This window comes from Scophthalmus maximus, chromosome 15, assembly GCF_022379125.1.
Source record: "Scophthalmus maximus strain ysfricsl-2021 chromosome 15, ASM2237912v1, whole genome shotgun sequence".
Taxonomy (NCBI): domain Eukaryota; kingdom Metazoa; phylum Chordata; class Actinopteri; order Pleuronectiformes; family Scophthalmidae; genus Scophthalmus; species Scophthalmus maximus.
In genome coordinates, this window is record NC_061529.1 from 9,778,368 (window position 1) to 9,797,613 (window position 19,246).

At 41.8% G+C, this 19,246-nt stretch overlaps 4 protein-coding genes and 12 non-coding genes across 19 annotated transcripts; all 16 read right to left on the reverse strand.

Moving 5' to 3' along the window:
• Positions 1 to 15: 15 nt before the first annotated feature.
• On the reverse strand, positions 16 to 3,620 carry LOC118286253 (60S ribosomal protein L13a). The gene is made up of 7 exons (XM_035610574.1): positions 3,519 to 3,620; positions 2,374 to 2,446; positions 2,042 to 2,107; positions 1,725 to 1,826; positions 966 to 1,051; positions 707 to 766; positions 16 to 273 (listed from the first exon to the last, which is right to left on the reverse strand). Exons 1-7 carry the CDS (start codon positions 3,537 to 3,539, stop codon positions 64 to 66), a joined length of 618 nt encoding a protein of 205 aa, XP_035466467.1. The 5' UTR covers positions 3,540 to 3,620; the 3' UTR covers positions 16 to 63.
• Positions 486 to 561, reverse strand: LOC118286863. Its single transcript, XR_004785533.1, has one exon. It is a non-coding gene; the product is annotated as a small nucleolar RNA SNORD50 (small nucleolar RNA).
• Positions 834 to 909, reverse strand: LOC118286860. The gene has a single exon (XR_004785530.2). It is a non-coding gene; the product is annotated as a small nucleolar RNA SNORD34 (small nucleolar RNA).
• LOC118286866 lies at positions 1,156 to 1,232 on the reverse strand. Its single transcript, XR_004785536.1, has one exon. It is a non-coding gene; the product is annotated as a small nucleolar RNA SNORD50 (small nucleolar RNA).
• Positions 1,921 to 2,003, reverse strand: LOC118286852. The gene has a single exon (XR_004785523.1). It is a non-coding gene; the product is annotated as a small nucleolar RNA Z195/SNORD33/SNORD32 family (small nucleolar RNA).
• Positions 2,178 to 2,256, reverse strand: LOC118286855. Its single transcript, XR_004785526.1, has one exon. It is a non-coding gene; the product is annotated as a small nucleolar RNA Z195/SNORD33/SNORD32 family (small nucleolar RNA).
• On the reverse strand, positions 2,778 to 2,853 carry LOC118286864. Its single transcript, XR_004785534.1, has one exon. It is a non-coding gene; the product is annotated as a small nucleolar RNA SNORD50 (small nucleolar RNA).
• Positions 3,621 to 5,034: 1,414 nt separating the features above from the next.
• LOC118286255 (60S ribosomal protein L13a) lies at positions 5,035 to 9,191 on the reverse strand. Of its 3 annotated transcripts, XM_047337597.1 has the most exons (7): positions 9,172 to 9,191; positions 8,495 to 8,565; positions 8,155 to 8,220; positions 7,838 to 7,939; positions 6,782 to 6,867; positions 6,090 to 6,149; positions 5,177 to 5,426 (listed from the first exon to the last, which is right to left on the reverse strand). In XM_047337597.1, exons 1-7 carry the CDS (start codon positions 9,174 to 9,176, stop codon positions 5,400 to 5,402), a joined length of 417 nt encoding a protein of 138 aa, XP_047193553.1. In that variant the 5' UTR covers positions 9,177 to 9,191; the 3' UTR covers positions 5,177 to 5,399. The 3 variants fall into 3 exon arrangements, with proteins under 3 accessions (XP_035466471.1, XP_035466472.1, XP_047193553.1); XM_035610578.2 differs by lacking the exon at positions 9,172 to 9,191 and having other exon boundaries at positions 5,035 to 5,261; positions 8,495 to 8,563; XM_035610579.2 differs by lacking the exon at positions 9,172 to 9,191 and having other exon boundaries at positions 5,035 to 5,243; positions 8,495 to 8,561.
• On the reverse strand, positions 5,869 to 5,944 carry LOC118286862. The gene has a single exon (XR_004785532.1). It is a non-coding gene; the product is annotated as a small nucleolar RNA SNORD50 (small nucleolar RNA).
• LOC118286859 lies at positions 6,217 to 6,292 on the reverse strand. Its single transcript, XR_004785529.1, has one exon. It is a non-coding gene; the product is annotated as a small nucleolar RNA SNORD34 (small nucleolar RNA).
• On the reverse strand, positions 6,650 to 6,725 carry LOC118286861. Its single transcript, XR_004785531.1, has one exon. It is a non-coding gene; the product is annotated as a small nucleolar RNA SNORD34 (small nucleolar RNA).
• Positions 6,972 to 7,048, reverse strand: LOC118286867. The gene has a single exon (XR_004785537.1). It is a non-coding gene; the product is annotated as a small nucleolar RNA SNORD50 (small nucleolar RNA).
• LOC118286854 lies at positions 8,034 to 8,116 on the reverse strand. Its single transcript, XR_004785525.1, has one exon. It is a non-coding gene; the product is annotated as a small nucleolar RNA Z195/SNORD33/SNORD32 family (small nucleolar RNA).
• LOC118286857 lies at positions 8,285 to 8,363 on the reverse strand. Its single transcript, XR_004785527.1, has one exon. It is a non-coding gene; the product is annotated as a small nucleolar RNA Z195/SNORD33/SNORD32 family (small nucleolar RNA).
• Positions 9,192 to 9,577: 386 nt separating the features above from the next.
• atp5if1b (ATP synthase inhibitory factor subunit 1b) lies at positions 9,578 to 10,982 on the reverse strand. Its single transcript, XM_035610584.1, has 3 exons — positions 10,824 to 10,982; positions 10,143 to 10,255; positions 9,578 to 9,910 (listed from the first exon to the last, which is right to left on the reverse strand). Exons 1-3 carry the CDS (start codon positions 10,890 to 10,892, stop codon positions 9,769 to 9,771), a joined length of 324 nt encoding a protein of 107 aa, XP_035466477.1. The 5' UTR covers positions 10,893 to 10,982; the 3' UTR covers positions 9,578 to 9,768.
• Positions 10,983 to 11,618: 636 nt separating this feature from the next.
• zmpste24 (zinc metallopeptidase, STE24 homolog) lies at positions 11,619 to 18,820 on the reverse strand. 2 transcript variants are annotated; one of them, XM_035610538.2, is made up of 9 exons: positions 18,317 to 18,820; positions 16,683 to 16,829; positions 16,225 to 16,428; positions 15,625 to 15,777; positions 15,324 to 15,465; positions 14,325 to 14,500; positions 13,871 to 13,975; positions 13,089 to 13,232; positions 11,619 to 12,960 (listed from the first exon to the last, which is right to left on the reverse strand). In XM_035610538.2, exons 1-9 carry the CDS (start codon positions 18,422 to 18,424, stop codon positions 12,736 to 12,738), a joined length of 1,404 nt encoding a protein of 467 aa, XP_035466431.1. In that variant the 5' UTR covers positions 18,425 to 18,820; the 3' UTR covers positions 11,619 to 12,735. The 2 variants fall into 2 exon arrangements, with proteins under 2 accessions (XP_035466431.1, XP_035466432.1); XM_035610539.2 differs by lacking the exon at positions 18,317 to 18,820 and adding an exon at positions 17,181 to 17,313.
• Positions 18,821 to 19,246: the final 426 nt, after the last annotated feature.

Here is a 19,246-nt window from a genome sequence, read left to right on the forward strand (position 1 = left end):
AATAAAAGAAAGTCATACTTTTTATAAACATTTATTTGTCTTTATTGGCCAGAGGGAATCAGCTTAGACAAGGACTCCAAACTGTTTCAGAACATCTGTGTATTTTGCGATCTTGGCCTCAACGTTCTTTTCTGCCAGCTTGGTCAGCTTGACCACTGTCTTTTTCTTGGAGTAGCGGAGCTTGGCCTTCTCTTTTCTCTTCTCCTCCAGGGTGGCAGTGATGGCCTGGTACTTCCAGCCGACCTCATGTGCCAGACGCCCGAGGAGGGCGAACTATGGGGAAGAAAGATTGACAAACCAAATGTTTATAGCACCAGCAGCGATATTTTTCTTTAAAAGATTACAGAATAGATGGAAAATTGACTTTATATATCTCTAGTTTTAGAGACCACTCGAATGTGATTTAAACTTCGATATTATATCAATATAGCATTTAGTTCTTACATTTAAAAGAATCAACTTATTACACAACTTGCCCCCGACTCAACTCAGTAATCAGATCCGTTAAGTTTGTCTCATCAATAGATGATCAGTTTCGGGATAATGATGTCATCAATGTCAAGTAAGAACTGTTGTGGCAGTTGATCTGAAGCGCTTTCATTGGATTGTTTGCCAATTTTAAAGCAAAGTATGGTCTACAATTTCAGTCGGTAGTGAGACCCTCTGGTCTCATTTAATTTTCCTTGATCAAAAATTCCAGGCTCACCTTGCGAGTGGGCTTCAGACGCACAATCTTAAGAGCAGCTGGGACAACCATGCGCTTCCTCTGTGGAACAAAATTCAAAGTCAGAAAAAAAAGGAAAAACGGCACGACTCTGAACACTGACAGGGCAGCCTGTCTCAGACATCTTTTGTTTTCAAAAGTCATTCAAACAAGGTAGGTAAGTGATAGGTAACATCACAGACAGCTGAGCTGAACATGGAATATGAATGTGTGGTCCTTTGTTGTGTACAGTGATCTTCACCTTGTCATAGGGTGGGGGGATGCCATCGAACACCTTCAGCCTATCAAGAGCAGCCTGGCCTCTCTTGGTCTTGTGGGGCAACATGCCTGGTTACCAAAGAGAAATTGTTGGTTCAATAAACTGTCAAATACCAACCAGTGCAGCTGTACCTATCGTTTATTTGTCCAAACACAAATGTACATCCCTACTCCACTCAGCAATCAGATCCGAAAAAGTTTGTCTCATCAGTAGATGATCAGCTTCGGGATAAAGTGCTCATCACTGTCAAGTAGGGAACAAATTGTGCTGGAGCAAATTAACGACAAGACTTAAAAAATACGATCTGAAACAATAATCAAACAAGATTCAGACAGATCTCTGGTGTGCATCTCTGGTGTGTCTCATGTCTATTGATTTCAGAGGCTGAGAAATAACGGCTTAATGAAAGTTGAGTTTTTCAGAAAACCCAGAGGTTTTGAATATTTTAAGAGTCTAAATGGGTTAAGGACAGAAAACTACAACATGGATTGTCATCCTCTAAGCAAACCACTGTTATTAACATATTGTAGGTCTAAATATAGGTAAACCTGATGCACATCTCACACAGTCAGTTAAAGAGCATAGTTAGTAAACTTCAAGCAAGCTCAGCAAATGTAGCACAATCTATTGAAATCCAGAAAGGTGCCCATTTTCAGTCAATACTCTTCCTACATTATCAATTTAAATTTTGTTATGTTTTGGTGAGAAGTATCCATATCAAGAAATGTGCCACATGTTCACCTCTGACGGTCCTCCAGAAGATCCTGCTGGGAGCTCTGAAGTGGTACGGTCCACGAGAGGGGTTGGTGTTCATCCTCTTACGCAGGAAAGAAAGGTACTTCACTGTTGACAGGCACACGATGCAAAAGTACTTTAGTATCCAAGTTACAAATACTTCATGGCACTAGACAGTGGTAACACTTCGGTGTGTAATGCTGATGTCTCAGATGGTAGTGCATGTAAGGTATTCTCATGGTCATTTAAACTCGAATAATAGTGATAAAAATCATCATTGACAAGCATTTTCAAACAGGCACAACAGAAATCACCCTACTTACGTTTGTTGCGGTAGAAGTTGCCAGAGATGTTGATGCCTTCACATCTCACGACCACCACTTTGTGTCCTAACAGATTAAGATAAAAGGTTAGAACTCAAATCACAAATGGGACCTGCAGGTTAACGTTCACCTGCATCCCGTCTCAGATGGTAGTGCATGTGAGTTTTCTCATGGTCTTTCAACTCGAGCATTTCAGATAGATCATCATTGACAGATTGAGGTGACAGTACCGATGTGCTTTATAGTATTGGAAATGATGTTCATGGGGCTGTCGAACGCAACTTTATATACAATAAAACATATACACCTTTATTTATAAATAAAACACTCACCCAACAGAACCTGTTTGGCCACGAGGGCAGCAAGCCGTCCAAGAAGGTGGCCCCTGCCATCAAGCAGCAGAACCTGCAGGTTAAAAAGACAAAATATTGATGTTTAACATCCGATATAATATCAGCTAACAAGGTAACGTTGACCACATTAGGGGGAGGTCTTACAGTATAGTCAGTCTTGAGTTATTCTCAGTTAACAATACTATCAACTAACTGTTGATACAAACCAGTAACTGCAACAGATGTTTTCTTTAAAGCGTTACAGAATAGATGGTAAATTGAATTTACACATCTCTAGTCCTAGAGACCACTCTAATGTGATTTAGACTTCGATATGATATCAATATAGCATTTAGCTCTTACGTATAAAAGAATCAACTTATCACACAACTTGCCCCCGACTCAACTCAGCAATCAGATCCGTTAAGTTTGTCTCATCAATAGATGATCAGTTTCGGGATAATGATGTCATCAGTGTCAAGTTAGAACAGTTGAGGCAGTTGATCGGAAGCGCTTTCATTGGATTGTATGCCAATTGTAAAGCAAAGTCTACAATTTTTGGTCGGTAGTGAGACCCTCTGGTCTCATTTAATATTCCTTGATCAAAGATCGCAGGCTCACCTTGCGAGCGGGCTTCAGACGCACACTATAGATTGTGGGCCCGAGCTCGGTACAACTAACCAATCACGTACCGGTGAAGCTACGACGTTAGCATGGCACCAGCGTTAGCATAGCATAGCACCGACGCCAAAGCATGGCAACACGTTGACTGCGATTTAGCCTCGAATAACGCGAATAAGCATTAAAACAATGTATAATAGAGTAAACACGATTAGTGCACACATGAAGTTTAAGTAAATGTGCCCATGCGTCACTTGGGCTCACATGACCAGGGCACGAGCTTTAGCCAACGAGCTAACACATTGACTCGTTAGGGAAGCTGCCATGATGAAGGCACGTTCACTCAGCTACGGCTAGCGGTCTCGAACAGTCTTAAAATACAGTCTAATGAGAAACAGTGAGCAATACAGTTATTACACTACGTGCTCCCGTATGCATCACCCGCAGTTAACACGTAACAGAACAGATTTTACTCGGACGAAAAGGCAAAAAGAAGAGATTATGGTTCCACAGCGGTTACACACCTTATTGAACCGGTCCGCCATGATGTGCGAAAAGAAAGACACACGGGGCTGCTCGTCGTAAAAGGCAGGGGCAGGCGGAAGTGACGACTTATGATCGTGACGTGTGCAGATTTTTTTTTATTTTAAACTTTATGTGAACAATTTCTCAAGATAGTTTAGTTGTAAAGACTCGGAGATCTTTACAATATCTATATTCGTAATAAAGATATTCGTAAATATCGTTTTTTTTTAGCAGTTTGGCACTTTTCTCTTTTCTTTCCTGATTCTACACAGTTTATGAACGCTGGAATTCCTTCAACACAAAAAATGTTATTATAAGGGTCGTTGTTGTCACTATTTTGTCTTTCTTTTCATAAGACTATTTCAATTGTCTTTCACAATGTTTTAAATTTTAACTGTTTTGAAATGGGAATTTATCAATACCAATAAATTGGCTGTTGGATTGAGGAATAAGTTTTGTTAAATGTCAAGTGACACTAAGAGAATTTTGTTTCTAATTACTTGATGCTCTTTTCATTTCCAGTTTTGACTTGCTTCCTTTGTATTTTCTCCGGTCAGATTTAAACCTATAACTCCAGCATAGTATGTAATATAAAATATATTGCTTATAAAAGCAGTCTCCTGCTTGCAATTATTGGGCTGATATATTACTCACAATTAATATGTCAACCTGCTGTTTGCTGCTGTAGATGTAGCAGCACCCTTTGGATTACACACAGCTCCTTTGGCAATTTCCCTCAGCAGATAGTCATGTCTACAAAATAGAAATCCAATGTGATTTACAAGCACATACTCACAAATTATATTGAAACCAAAGGTGTGAGAAAGTAAAACAAACATTTAGTCACTGGGAACTATAGCTTATTTTTGTCCCAGGGGCCCCTGGTATTAAATTGTTCTCAGATAATTAATGATGCTTTAATCATTCATTTCATTCTCTAGTCATCCAAGTTTTTCCCTTTACAGTTAACAAATATATAGGACTGCATCTACCACTTATTTTTCCAAAGGGCGTTTAATCAGGAACAGATTCAGTAGAATCTGCAACCAAGTCGTTACTCTTGATTCAATGCCCTTTGAATACCCATGACCTTAATGAATAAGAAACTGAGATAATTGTTTAACAGGTTATCAATGTTCCAATTATTATTACTCAACAGTTTTTAAAATGCCATAAAATTGTGAAAAATGTTGATTTGAGTCCAAGATGTCTTCAGCTTGTTTTCATGTATCACAACTCTTAAAATTATTACTGTTAGGGTTAGCTAATTGCAATGAATTGTTATTGGAATAATTGACTTTTCTATAACAGCACTAAGAGATAGAGAAACCAATGCCATTTAAATTACAAATTTATTTATACAGCACACAAGGTGATACGTTGGTGTTCCCATATGAAGTGTTCAGATGGCTCAATTTTGTGTACCTGCGACAAACAGCACACTGACCAACAACAAAACGGAATGAAGTTGAAAAAGGTGTACAACCCAAGTCACAGCATGCCATGGAAACAGCATCGATTTAATGAACAGCTTTAATAAATTTCAAGCATATACAGAACAGTCAGCATCACATTCATGACTGCCCTTGTGACAGTGCATGCAGCAATCCAAGGAATTACTAAAACGTGTCTGAAAACGGGAACTCTTTCTTTTTGTAGGGAGGTCTCACTCAGTCGTCGTGCTTCAGCTTCCTGATCTTTCCCTTGTGGCGGTCGATCTTGTGCTGCAGGTTAATAGATGGCAGCAGGTGGCAACAGAGAGGAGAACGTATACACCGGGGAAAGGGAACAGAAAATGGACAGACAAAAAAGGGGGAGAGAAATGAAGACAGTAAGATAAGATCGTCATAAAAAAGAGAATATGGTGACAAGTTGTAGAGTCAAGATTCTCTGGCCACATTTGGTTGCTGTAAAAAGAAAGAAATACACATTTGAAGTACATCTCATCGGCCTGCTTCTTCCCCATGGCTCCACCTGCCTCTTTCCTGCACCTTTACCCAGCTCACCCAACTGAGTCATCCAAAATGAAGATGTAAAGTGTAAATATATAGCAACAAACTCTATAGACATTTCTTTAAAGGGACAAGTTTCTCTCTTATGTTTCAAGACATTTCTATGTGGTTTTCACAGGCTCCAACCAAATGTTTATAGCACCAGCAGCTCTAAAATGTACTACAGCAGATGTTTTCTTTTAGAGGTTGCAGAAAAGATGGTAAATGAAATGTATACATCTCTAGTCTTAGACACCACTCGAATGATTTGAACTTCAAGATATTATATCAATATAGCATTTAGTTCTTCCGTTAAAAAAAAAAAGAATCAACTTATTACACAACTTGCCCCCGGCTCAACTCAGTAATCAGATCCGTAAAGTTTGTCTCATCAATAGATGATCAGTTTCGGGATAATGATGTCATCAATGTCAAGTAAGAACTGTTGTGGCAGTTGATCTGAGGCACTTTCATTGGATTGTTTGCCAATTTTAAAGCAAAGTATGGTCTACAATTTCAGTCGGTAGTGAGATCCTCTGGTCCTATTTAATTTTCTTAGATCAAAGATTCCAGGCTCACCTTGCGAGTGGGCTTCAGACGCACAATCTTAAGAGCAGCTGGGACAACCATGCGCTTCCTCTGTGGAACAAAATTCAAAGTCAGAAAAAAAAGGAAAAACGGCACGACTCTGAACACTGACAGGGCAGCCTGTCTCAGACATCTTTTGTTTTCAAAAGTCATTCAAACAAGGTAGGTAAGTGATAAGTAACATCATAGACAGCTGAGCTGAACATGGAATATGGATGTGTGGTCCTTTGTTGTGTACAGTGATCTTCACCTTGTCATAGGGCGGGGGGATGCCATCGAACACCTTCAGCCTATCAAGAGCAGCCTGGCCTCTCTTGGTCTTGTGTAGCAACATGCCTGGTTACCAAAGAGAAATCGTTAGTTCAATAAACTGTCAAATACCAATTAATCATTTAATTTTCCTTGATCAAAAATTCCAGGCTCACCTTGCGAGTGGGCTTCAGACGCACAATCTTAAGAGCAGCTGGGACAACCATGGATTCCTCTGTGGAACAAAATTCAAAGTCAGAAAAAAAAGGAAAAACGGCACGACTCTGAACACTGACAGGGCAGCCTGTCTCAGACATCTTTTGTTTTCAAAAGTCATTCAAACAAGGTAGGTAAGTGATAGGTAACATCACAGACAGCTGAGCTGAACATGGAATATGGATGTGTGGTCATTCGTTGTGTACAGTGATCTTCACCTTGTCATAGGGCGGGGGGATGCCATCGAACACCTTCAGCCTATCAAGAGCAGCCTGGCCTCTCTTGGTCTTGTGGGGCAACATGCCTGGTTACCAAAGAGAAATTGTTGGTTCAATAAATTGTCAAATACCAACCAGTGCAGCTGTACCTATCGTTTATTTGTCCAAACACAAATGTGCATCCCTACTCCACTCAGCAATCAGATCCGAAAAAGTTTGTCTCATCAGTAGATGATCAGCTTCGGGATAAAGTGCTCATCACTGTCAAGTAGGGAACAAGTTGTGCTGGAGCAAATTAACGACAACAAATATGAACTAAAACAAAAATCAAATAGACTGATGTGACTGCTGAGCCACCAGCCAAGGGTCAGAATGAGATTTGTTTGAGGAGGATTTCAGCAAGTGGGCACCAGTATCAGTGGTTTAGATTGACCTGATGAAATGCGGCTAGAGACAATACAACACGATTTCTCAGAATTTGAAGCAGAAGCAAATTCGTGGGGGGAGTTGCCTTTTTACACCAAAACTTAACATGTTCAGTTCAATGTTTAGGTTAAGTATCCGTATCCAGCATATTCTGTTTCTAAGGGAACTGCAATTATTTACTACCAAAGTCCCACATTTAAGCACTCAAATGTCTCATGTCTCCATCTATTTCAGAGACTGAGAAATTACGGCTTTATTGCAAGTTGAGTTTTTCAGAAAACCCGGAGGTTCTGAATGGTTTAAGAGTCTTAATGGGTTAAGGACCCATACCTAAAACATGGTTTCTCATCCTCCTTTAAGCACAACACTTAACTTACATATTGTAGGTCTAAACCTAATGCATCTCAAACACCCACTTAAAGAGCATAGTTACTAAACTTAAAACAAGCTCAGGAAATTGAGCACAATCTATTGAGTTATTATCAATTTCTCAAGTGATAATCCATAAATGTGCCCATTTTCAGTTATTCTTCCTACATCCTCCATGTAATTTTGTTTTAATCAGTAATAAAAACATATTTCATGTTTTAGTGAGAAGTTTCCATGTCAAGAAATGTGCCACATGTTCACCTCTGACGGTCCTCCAGAAGATCCTGCTGGGAGCTCTGAAGTGGTACGGTCCACGAGAGGGGTTGGTGTTCATCCTCTTACGCAGGAAAGAAAGGTACTTCACTGTTGACAGGCACATGATGCAAAAGTACTTTAGTATCCAAGTTACAAATACTTCATGGCACTAGACAGTGGTAACACTTCGGTGTGTAATGCTGATGTCTCAGATGGTAGTGCATGTAAGGTATTCTCATGGTCATTTAAACTCGAATAATAGTGATAAAAATCATCATTGACAAGCATTTTCAAACAGGCACAACAGAAATCACCCTACTTACGTTTGTTGCGGTAGAAGTTGCCAGAGATGTTGATGCCTTCACATCTCACGACCACCACTTTGTGTCCTAACAGATTAAGATAACAGGTTAGAACTCAAATCACAAACTTCAGGTTAACGTTCACCTGCATCCCGTCTCAGATGGTAGTGCATGTGAGTTTTCTCATGGTCTTTCAACTCGAGCATTTCAGATAGATCATCATTGACAGATTGAGGTGACAGCACTGAGGCACTGTGTGCTTTATGGTATTGGAAATTATGTTCATGCGGCTGTTGGACGCAACTTTGCAGACTATTTAAACTTTAACACCTCAATTTATTTAATTTTTTTAAACACTCACTTGCAGAACCGGTTTGGCCACAAGGGCAGCGAGCCGTCCAAGAAGGTGGCCCCTGCCATCGAGCAGCACAACCTGCGGGTGAAAAAGACAAAATAATGTAACGTTGACCACATTAGGGGGAGGCCTTACAATATAGTCAGTACCTACTCGTGCGTTATTCTCTTTTAACAAGAATATCAACTAACCTTAAAATGCAAGAGCTGCACATTTAAACAAGTTTCAGAAACATTTGGATGGAACCCACCGGTGAAGCTACGACGTTAGCATAGCACCAGCGTTAGCATAGCACCAAGGCCAAAGCATGGCAACACGCTAACTGCGATTTAGCCTCCAATAGGGCGAATAAGCATTATAGCAATGTATTATTGTGTAAACACGATAAAAGGAGCTTAAGTTTACGTAAATGTCCCCATGCGTCACTTGGGCTCACATGACCAGGACACGAGCTTTAGCCAACGAGCTAACACATGGAGTCGTTAGGGAAGCTTCCATGATGAAGGCACGTTGACTCAGCTACGGCTAGCGGTCTCGGACAATCTTAGAATACAGACTAATGTGAAAGGGCGAAAAAAAAAATCATTAATCGACGTTCATGCGCAGTTTGCATGTAACTAAACTGATTTTACTCGCACGAAAATGCAAAAAGAAGAGATTATGGTTCCACAGCGGCTACACACCTCATTGGACCGGTCCGCCATCATGTGCGAAGCGAAAAGAAAGAGATCTCTTCTTCGTCTTCTTCCTGTTTTATGGCGTTTGGCAAACAACTTTTATGTGCGCATTACCGCCCCCTTCTGAACTGGAGTGTGGGCCAGAATAGTCTGATCTGGGTTTAATCTACTGGATGGGAAAACAAAAAAAACCCCAAAACAAACCAAAATAAAAACAACTACTCTACATTCTTCTAATAACTCTGTTCTTTTCCAAGAAAATAAATGCTGCTTTATATCCCACATGCCCTGAATAGAAAGAGACGAGGGGCTGCCTTTGCAAAAAGCAGGGGCGGGCGGAAGTGCCGATTTATGATCGTGACGTGTACAGATTTTTTTTTTTTTCAAGTCACAACATGCCATGGAAACATTATTCATTTCATGAACAGTTTTAATAAATTTCAAGCATTTACAGAACAGTCAGCCAAACATTCATGACTGCCCTTGTGACACAGTGCATGCAGCAATCCAAGGATTTACTAAAAGGTGTCTGACAGCGCCGGTGAGAAAACAGGAACTCTTTTTTTTTTATTATTATTATTTTTTCTTTAAGGGAGGTCTCACTCAGTCGTCGTGCTTCAGCTTCCTGATCTTTCCCTTGTGGCGGTCGATCTCGCGCTGCATACGTTCAATCTCCTTTTTGTGGTGGTCAATTTCTTCCTGGTGGTGCTGCTTCAACGCAGCCAGCTGCTCCTGCTCTTTACGCCTTGCGTGCAGGTGAAGAGAAATGGCAGCAGGTGGCAACAGAGATGGGAAAGTATAAACAGGGGAAGGGAACAGAAAATGGACAGAGACAGAAACACGGGAGAGAAATGAGGACAGTGAGATAAGATCATCATAAAAAAAGAGAAATTATGGTGACAAGTAGGTCAAGTAAGTAGTAGAGTCAAGGTTCTCTGTCCACATTTGGTTGCTGTATCAAAAAATGAAATACACACTTGAAGTACATCTCCTCCTCCGCGGCCTGCTTCTTCCCCATGGCTCCACCTGCCTCTCTGATGGACCCTCCACCTCCTCCTCCTTTTCCTGCACCTTTACCCAGCTCACCCAACTGAGTCATCCAAAATGAAAATGTTAAGTGTAAATATATAGCAACAAACTCTCTGTAGACATTTCATGTTTCAAGACATGTCTGTGTGGTGTCCACAGGCTCCAACCACCATTAATAGTTGGACAGGTCAAAACCGGCCAACTCTGAAGGTCAAGATTCCGGCCATTTCACAATGGAGGCCAAAGGGCTTCTTTGTTTGCCAGGTGTTAGAAGAGACACAGGTATTTGGAACAGACTGGAAACTGTTTGTGTAATAAACAATGCAGCCAAGTCCTCGGAACAAACCAGTCCACACTGTGGGGAACCGGTTTGCTTTGATTAAAATGGCGAGTGTTGCCATTTCGTTTAGACAAAAGTTGATTTGATTGAAGTGAATCCCTGCTACTTCATCCACAACACTGTTTTGAATCTGCCCAACGGGACATCCTCTGACCTACAAGTGGTGCCATCAACAGTTGTTGATCCACTTTCACCGAGGCACGTCTCAGGCCAATGCGCTGTAGATGGTCCCCGGGCGGCGGCGTGTCGGCTGCTGGGAGCAGTGTTTCACCCAGGCGGCGTATGTTACCTGGTCGGATGACATCCTGAGCTGTGAGGAGACGAACGTCCTGACGTGAGGCCTCAGAAACCTCGCCATGTCTGCCTCTCGCGTGTGAACGCAGCGCTGACGGGGACAGGGAAGCAGCTCGCCCTTGTCCTCAAAACAACGCCACAGGGCGGCGCCATTACAGGAGCGACAGGGGTGACGACACGAGCATGAGGCTGCTCTTGAAGGAAGAGTAAAATAACAACGCGTCCCGACATGTTGGGTGTTCTTTAACAAAACGAAGACTATTTTTGACTTAATATACAAAACAACTCATGTTATATACTGCGGAAAAAACACCCGCCACCCCCATTGCCCTCCATAATGGTATGGTCTAAAAAAAACTTTTAAAAAAACACCTCCCCGTACGTTCTTTACGGCGCTGTTGACGTTACTTTGATATTGCACGTTTTTGTATTCATGTATTATTGATACGACATATATTTTACCTTGAAAATTTAATGAATGAATAATTACATTACATTATTCGTTATCTTGAACACAATGGGAATAATATCCATTTAAAAAAAGATATCGGTAACACTTAAAGCCCCCACACCCAACCAACATTTACAAACATAACTGGAATGAGTAACTATATATATATATATATATATATATATATATACAAAAATTTCCAAAAGTATTGTGGTGCATTTGTGGCTGTGGTCAAAGTAAGATTCAATTTAAGGATGTCATGTACTGTTAAAAAACTACTCCCTACTTCTACAGTAACTATTAAATAGAAAGGAAAAAACAAGCACCGAGAATCAGAAATGCTTTGAAGGATTTTATTCAACGCTGCAAACGAAGTACACAATCCCCTCTTTGAACAAACCAAGCACTGGCTTATTGGTGAAAGGAGCCTCGCAGACCCTCTCCCTAAATTTGCCCCATAAATATGTTATTTTTCCCAGGCAACTCTCTGCTCAATCCGGCCCAAAACCCATGATAAGGAAACTAAAAAACACCATATCAACTTAAAAATTACAATCCACATTCAAAACTGTTCACAATTCACTTCATACGTCAATACTCTACTCATCAAAGTTACATATATACAGGTATGGTTGCACCCTTAGTTTGCGAGCAAGTGCTTTAGAAAAACAAGACCCACCCCATGCATGTCAAAAATGAAAATCACAAGTCTAACATAATTTCAAATAAAATTTTCTGCACGGCTCTTTTCATAATATTTCCATTATCTGAACAAAGCAATAATTAGAGGCACTCACAATTTTTGACTGTAATAAAGCATCTACATAGTTCCTCTTACAAAACTGGGGATTTGATGACTTGCAAGGGGATAATGTATAATAAAAAAATCTACTTGCACTTTGAGGAACAAAACTAATTCTGGCCTGTGTATCTGCAAAAATCATTGTCACACGTTCTGAAAGAAGTCATTTGTCTGCTTTCTTACCATGTCTATATGTGTTTCCTGTCTTTTTAAATTAACAAATAAAATGAATGTTTTCATTTTTTCCCTGACTCTTCCTTATCAGATAAAAAAAAGAAGAGTTATAGTTATTATTTCAAAAACTGAAAACTGTAAACTTGACCTGGGATCTGACAATGTTTTTTACAACACACATTGCCCAGAGGTATTGCTCTCAACAAGTGCGTATTAGGTGTCTCTAGTAAAAGAGCAGAGACATCAGTACAGGCATTTAATTTTTTTTTCAGGCTGCCTTGTGCTAATATGTTTTGGTTTTGTTTAAAACAAAGATTAAAGAGAACAAAATGGGAATCAAAGAAAGGGCTAGAAACAAGACAAAACAAAATGAGGGGGTGCAGGTGGATAAAGAGAGACCGGGGTGCATCACAGGGCCAGGAGCAGTCTGCGGAGGCCCTTTGGAGGAGGCAGCGGTCGCTGCTCCCCCTTCCAGCCCCGTCAGTCCTGCTTGACGTTGCCAAGCGCTCTGAGGCGCTCCAGGAGGGGAGGGTGGGAGTAATGCCACATGGAGAACAACCAGTCGGCCACAGGGAAGCCCAGGTTGTCCTTGTTGAGCTTGATGAGGGCAGAGTAGAGCTCAGAGGCTTTGCCCATGTTCAGTGCAAAGGCATCTGCCTGGAACTCAAACCTGCGACTCAAAACCGTGAGACAGAAGGACAGGAGCTGCAAATACAAAATACGAAAATACATCATTTTTTTGAGGACAGAGATCTGTAAATAATGAATCATATAAACAACTCAAAACACTATATTATTATGAATACAATGTTTACAGAATATCATAGTCTCACCTCGTTGTACGGGGAGAAGATGAACTGGAAGATAATCATCAAGCCTATTAGAGTGGGTTGGCTGTCATTGAAGCCAAAAGCTACAAACAGCTCCTTACGTCCAATCAGAACAGCAAACAGGGAGAAGCACAGGAAGGAATTCATCTGCAGAAACAAGAGTTCACAGATGTTAATTGCATTTTAACCAAAATCTGTATTAAGTTAACGCTTTAAGTCACATACAGCATTTCGTCAAATTCATTTGACTTAATGGTTTTCTTGGTTTATGTCTGCCTTTGATCTGTCTGTACAGCATAGTGTGTTGGCAACGACCTCACGATACGATATGCATCATGATACGCGGGTCACGAAACAAAATTATTCATATTGCAATACTATGCATATTTTTTTTATTCAAATGTTTATATAGAGCTGAAAATACAGCTTGCTTTGTACCACCTTGACAGTCTAATATGTACATCACTATATTGATAACTTAGCAGACAAATTTCACTGAAACTACTAAATTCAAAACTTCCCTAGCGAATAAAATGAACTAGACAATAACATACTATAGTCCTGGTGTCCACTATATCCTGCCAACTCTTGAATGGTTCCATTTCAAACAATGTATGACCATCAATACACTATTGTGCAATTTTTTTTTGCGATAATCAACTGTGTCTATATTTTTTGCAAAGCCCGAGTATAGTTCTTGATACAGTCAGTAAAATAATAAATAATAATTGATTGGAAAACTTTAAACAAAACAACATTAAGAGAGAAATTAATAAAATCCCGACCTGACTGATGATCATATTTTTTACAGTATGACCAAGCTTCCAGTGGCCGAGCTCATGACCCAGCACTGCAAGGATCTCTGGGTTGTTGCAGCCTTGTTTCTTGTTCTGTAAAAATATTTAAAATACAAAAAAATCACAGCTGGATTACCCTGAAAGTTAATTAATTGATGTAATTATCATTTCTAATTATGCATTTCAATAATCCTAGTGTATTTCCAGATTCTGACACTCAAAGACGATAAATTTATAGTCTTGATTGGTCTAATTCTGTGTTTTACGTACTTACATGGGGCTACATTTACCCAAAATTAAATGTTATTAACACCATCAAGGGCTGTCAACCCTGTAACTTCTATAAGCCACAAACGTTGAAACCGTTTCAAGACCACTGAGGAACCCTGGTTTAAATCTGTCATATAGAAATGTTTCTCAATGAAGTTCATGGCTGTGTAACCTTGGGCTTGGCTTTGGCTTCGCTGGATGTCTCATCGCTCTCTGGCTGTTCAGGCTGCGGCTCTCCAGTCTTGTTGAAAGGCGAGTAGTCTTCCAGGAGAGTGTCAAACAGCACAATGCGTTTGTTCTTGAAGAAACCATAGAAGTATGCATTGCTGTGCGATGAACGCTTGGAACCTGGAAATGTGAAAGATATTTTAAAGGGGCCATATTATGCTCCATAATTTGCTCCATATTATGCTTGGGTTGATCGTGCAGATGGTCTGTAAACGAGCCATTCACAGCCCGGGCGTCAAGTGACGTAAGTTGACTCCTGCTACTGGGGCAACCACGCCCCCAACCTGAGCAGAACCTCCCCCCTTGAAGTGCGGAAAAAACAGATGGCGTCTACGCCATAATTTTCTCGCGGCTGCCGGCGGACCTCGCGGCTCACGGCTGCCAGCTTGCGCCTGCCGGCTTGCGGCTGCCGGCAGACCTCGTGGCTCGCGGCTGCCGGCGGGCTCGGCCGGCCGGGATGTCCTTAACGTTCTAGCACAGCCCCTTGTGCTCTGTGTGTAATTATGGAGAACGTGTTCGCTGTGCCTCCCGGGTCTCTACGTCGTGTATGTGCCTTGTTTCGTGCGACTGTTGTCATGGCAGCGCAACGCCGTAGTTGCGCAGCAGACCCGGAGAGCAGCGAGGAGGAGCGAGGCGGAGCTTTGGGGAACACGAAGGGAGGGGGGCGAGGAGTGAGCAGGAAAGCGCTGGAATCGACCATAGTCTCACAGGGCTGTTTATACAGAAAGAGAGGGGTGCTGTGTGGCTTGATCCTTGAGGTGTTTTGACATGGAATGGCAAAGACATGTAGTGCACACACCTGAAAACCAATGTAACTTGTTTTAAAAGGGGGCATAATATGGGCCCTTTAAGACACTTCAGTAGTGCTGTACATACAACCATCCTGTAGAAAGGCTTTAAACCACTTCAATCCATGTGCAGAAATGTTTGGCTATCACTTTACCTTCTACAACATAAACTTTAGTGAGGGGGAAGCTTATACTCTTGGCCATAGCCTCAATGTCCATCTTCAACTCCCCTTCTGGCAACAGAGTGAACTTGTCAAACAGGGGAGCAATGTAGTCAGCATAGATGGTAACAAGTACCTAAGAACAAAGGAGAAGAGGAGATGCATTGTGATGAATAGGTGGAATCAAATAACAAACCACAGCCTAACTATGGAGTGACTTATACTTTTAAGTTACTCACTTTTCTTCACATTCACCCATTCTTTAACATGCTGGCAAGGAGAACATGGCACTCACCAGAGAGACAGCCAAGGTAAAGAGCCAGGCGTAGATGAAAAAGTAATCTCCACCAATCTTGATGATGTACAGAAGCAGTGAGGTAACAGGCAGCAGGATACACTGGGTTACAAAAAACTTCTTCAAGGCATCTCTGAGGAAGAACCCAAACGTCTGACAGGAAGAGCAGACATTATTATAAACAAAGACAATCGTGGATGACAGAAAAAGAGGGTGTATGTCAGGAGGACCTGTGTGTTTCTGTGGTCTGCTCAAATTCATATCATTTACAATAGATTGTAATAGTGACAAGCTTTCACAGTGGAAAACATTGAGTTATAATAGAAACTATTAAAATTAGTCCAGCGGAATTTATTCATTGTTTTCTGTCTATCTGCATGTTTATTTGTTTCAATTTGTCATGTTTTTCCCCAAAATCAGAATACCTTAACTATTTCCATAGAAGCTCTGGAGCCTGTACAAGTGATAGGACGACATCCCCTCAGATCATGTTGGATTCAATCCATTGTAACCAATCATGAAATCAAACTGAACACAGCTGCAGGTCTTCTTGAGGCAGGAAAATATAAACAGAGGGTTAGTGCAGTCCAGTCAGCTTACCTGCTGATTGAAGCCGTGCTTCTCCTCAATGACAAACGTATTGTACAAACTCCAGGGAAGTCCAGTTACGGCACTGAACAGGGTGGCAAGAGTCAGAAACACGAGGGACTGGGTGATCTCGTACTCTGACCCGAATCCCAAGCGATTTGTCAGAGACCCAGCGACGCCCCACAGAAGCGGGATTCCACCAAGGAGCAGGATCAACTAAAAAGTCAATAAAACCAATATGAGAAAATGTTTAAATATTTGTCATAAACATGGTGACACAGTTCAAAGGAATATTCATGGTAAGATGATCTCTCTGTCCCATTCTATGACTTCTACAACTTAACACATCCCTGGTCTTTTGGCACTTACGGTCAACCCACTTATAACATCACAGTCTCACCCTTCATGTTAAATGGCGGAACATTTATTGCTTAATGATCTATGCGTTTCAATGCACTGCATGTTCGTACCGTCCCCTCAGTCTCAGAGTAGAGTCCAGACCAAAAGCTGAAGTTGCTTTTATCCAGCTGATAAAGACGTGACTTCTCAAATGTTGCAGAGTCCATGATCTTCCCAAGCTCCTGCGGTACATGTGTTGTTGATCTGTATATCCTCCTCTGTAGAACAGAAAGATCCGCGTCAGTGTTAGATCTCCATACATCATCACAGCACAAACTAGGGGCACCACCTTTCTTGTCAAGCCAAAATTCATTTAGTATGTCAGACATGTTACAAGTGCTTTGTTGAAAATAAAACAGTTAAATATCAGGCAACATAAGAGCAAACAGGTAAAACAGAATATCAACACATGACATTGACAATATCATATTTATGCCGTATTTTTCCAAATATCTTCCCAGATGCCATTTTATTGACTTGACAAAAACAATTGCGCAATTCAGAGACTAAAGCTGCAAATGTTTTGTATTTGCTTCAACGTTGTATGACTTCTTAGAAGACTAACATACATGTCTGCCAAGTTCTGCGGGCTGCAGTCAACGCTATGAACAGAAGCCATATTAAAGGGGCCATATTATGCTCCAGGCACCTCTTCAGCCTGCCACCACGTATATTTTGTTATCTGGGGTGTCTGCCAGCCCACGGAGAATGAAAAGAAAACAATGAGTCGTTGATTCGTGGTTTGGGTTAATCCTGGAGACGGTCTGTAAACGAGCCATTCACAGCCCGGGCGTCAAGTGACGTAAGTTGACTCCTGCTACTGGGGCGACCACGCCCCCAACCTGAGCAGCACCTCCCCCTTGAAATGCGGAAAACAGATCGTGTCTTCGCCATAATTTTCTCCCCGCAAGCGAACGACGACCGCGGGCATGGCCAAGCTAGACTCGCGGCCGGCCGGCGGAGCTCGCGGCGGAGCTGGCGGCTGCCGGCGGAGCTCGCGGCCACCGGCGGAGCTCGCGGCCACCGGCGGAGCTCGCGGCCACCGGCTACCGGCGGAGCTCGCGGCTACCGGCTACCAGCATAGCTAGACTCGCGGCCGGCCGCAAGCTCCGCCGGCCGGGATGTCGTTAACGTTCTATCGCCCAGCCCCTTGTGCTCTGTGTGTTATTATGGAGAACGTGTTCGCTGGGCCTCCTGGGTCTCTACGTCGTGCCTTGTCACGTGCGACTGTTGTCATGGCAGCGCAACGCCATAGTTGCGCAGCAGACGCGGGGATGAGCGAGGAGGAGCTTTGCGGAACACGAAGGGAGGGGGGCGAGGAGTGAGCAGGAAAGCGCTGGAATCGACCGTAGGGCTGTTTATACAGAAAGAGGAGGGTGCTGTGTGTCTTGATCCTTGAGGTGTTTTGACATGGAATGGCAAAGACATGTAGTGCACACATCTGAAAACTAATGTAACTTGTGTAAAAGGGTGCATAATATGGGCCCTTTAACATTAGTACAAAACCATCATATTCCTCAAAAGTTTGTAGTAATAAAATGTTTTGGCCATTTCCAAAATATGTCTTATGTTGAAAGTGTTTGACAATACCTTCAATTAGCATCAAACTAGGTGTTAAAAAACAAAACAATCGGATTTTCATGTTACGTGCTGCATTCATTGCTGTCATTACATAAAACTAATAATAATAACCACAGTGACTTACCTGTCTGTAAGAAAGGTATGCCTCCCACAGATACACTGTCCACGAAAATCCCAGAACAGCATAAAAGATCTGCTTTTCGACCGGGAGGTCAAATATGGTTTCAACCATGTTTGCTCTTTTGTTGGTCTATGTTGCTGGAACAGGGCTGACTAGCTCAGCAGGCTAACGCCGATGCTAACGCTCCCTAGTCTGACTGCTAGCTTTGGGCTAGCAGCTACTTAGCTCCCGCTCTACACACAAACAAACAGCAACACTTCGAAGTTGAAAACAGGCGGAAGCGTCCCCGCGTCAAATCGACAGACACGGACTAACGTCAACCTCTGAAATATCCGCGTGTAGTTCCCATTCCTAAATCCAGGCTTTTACGGGTAATATCTTTCCATTCATGCGAGATGAAATCCTGTCGGCAACGAATTCTCCCCCCACGGAAACATCGACTATAACAGCAGTTCCGCGGCTAAAAGGGACCCCCAGAAGTCAAACAACGTACCAGTCGTACTTGACCGGGGTGAATTCTCACCAACAGCTGTGAAAGTTGTGATAGGATGTCACAGACACATGAGGTGGTTTTATGGCAATAAATTCATAAATGAGTGAGCTATTGAAAATGCAAAACTTGAAATACACAATAAAGCAGGATGCTCACTGATAAGAGATGCTGAGGGATTTGCATAGGCCTTTTTCACAAACTAACAGCTGTGAAAGTTGTGAGAGGATGTCACATGCACATGAGAGGTGGTCTGATGTCTATAAATTAATAGATGGGTGAGCTATTGAGAAGGAAAACCTTGAAATATGCATAATAAAACAAAATGCTACAGGCAAGAGATTTTAGGCATTTTTACCTCTGCCAAGGAGGTTGTGTGAGTGGTTCAGTTTGCCTGTTTGTTTAGCATTACTTAAGAGTTATGGATGAATTTTCATGAAAAA

What these genes read in the sequence shown, in the direction of transcription:
- zmpste24 (XM_035610538.2), bottom strand. Translation starts at nt 18,424, where the DNA reads ATGGTTGAAACCATATTTGACCTCCCGGTCGAAAAGCAGATCTTTTAT. An exon ending in AGCACGGCTTCAATCAGCAG is followed by an intron (nt 15,778 to 16,224) that starts GTAAGCTGACTG and finishes TCTTCCTGTCAG; the next exon opens with ACGTTTGGGTTCTTCCTCAG. An exon ending in TAAAGTTTATGTTGTAGAAG is followed by an intron (nt 14,501 to 15,323) that starts GTAAAGTGATAG and finishes TCACATTTCCAG; the next exon opens with GTTCCAAGCGTTCATCGCAC.
- LOC118286253 (XM_035610574.1), bottom strand. Translation starts at nt 3,539, where the DNA reads ATGGCGGACCGGTTCAATAAG. An exon ending in GGCCAAACAGGTTCTGTTGG is followed by an intron (nt 2,108 to 2,373) that starts GTGAGTGTTTTA and finishes TTAATCTGTTAG; the next exon opens with GACACAAAGTGGTGGTCGTG. An exon ending in CAACTTCTACCGCAACAAAC is followed by an intron (nt 1,827 to 2,041) that starts GTAAGTAGGGTG and finishes GCCTGTCAACAG; the next exon opens with TGAAGTACCTTTCTTTCCTG.
- atp5if1b (XM_035610584.1), bottom strand. Translation starts at nt 10,892, where the DNA reads ATGGCGAGGTTTCTGAGGCCTCACGTCAGGACGTTCGTCTCCTCACAG. An exon ending in TCAGGATGTCATCCGACCAG is followed by an intron (nt 10,256 to 10,823) that starts GTAACATACGCC and finishes TGGATGACTCAG; the next exon opens with TTGGGTGAGCTGGGTAAAGG. An exon ending in GAGGAGGAGATGTACTTCAA is followed by an intron (nt 9,911 to 10,142) that starts GTGTGTATTTCA and finishes CCTGCACGCAAG; the next exon opens with GCGTAAAGAGCAGGAGCAGC.
- LOC118286255 (XM_047337597.1), bottom strand. An exon ending in CTTCTGGAGGACCGTCAGAG is followed by an intron (nt 6,868 to 7,837) that starts GTGAACATGTGG and finishes TTTGGTAACCAG; the next exon opens with GCATGTTGCCCCACAAGACC. An exon ending in TCCCCCCGCCCTATGACAAG is followed by an intron (nt 6,150 to 6,781) that starts GTGAAGATCACT and finishes TTTGTTCCACAG; the next exon opens with AGGAAGCGCATGGTTGTCCC.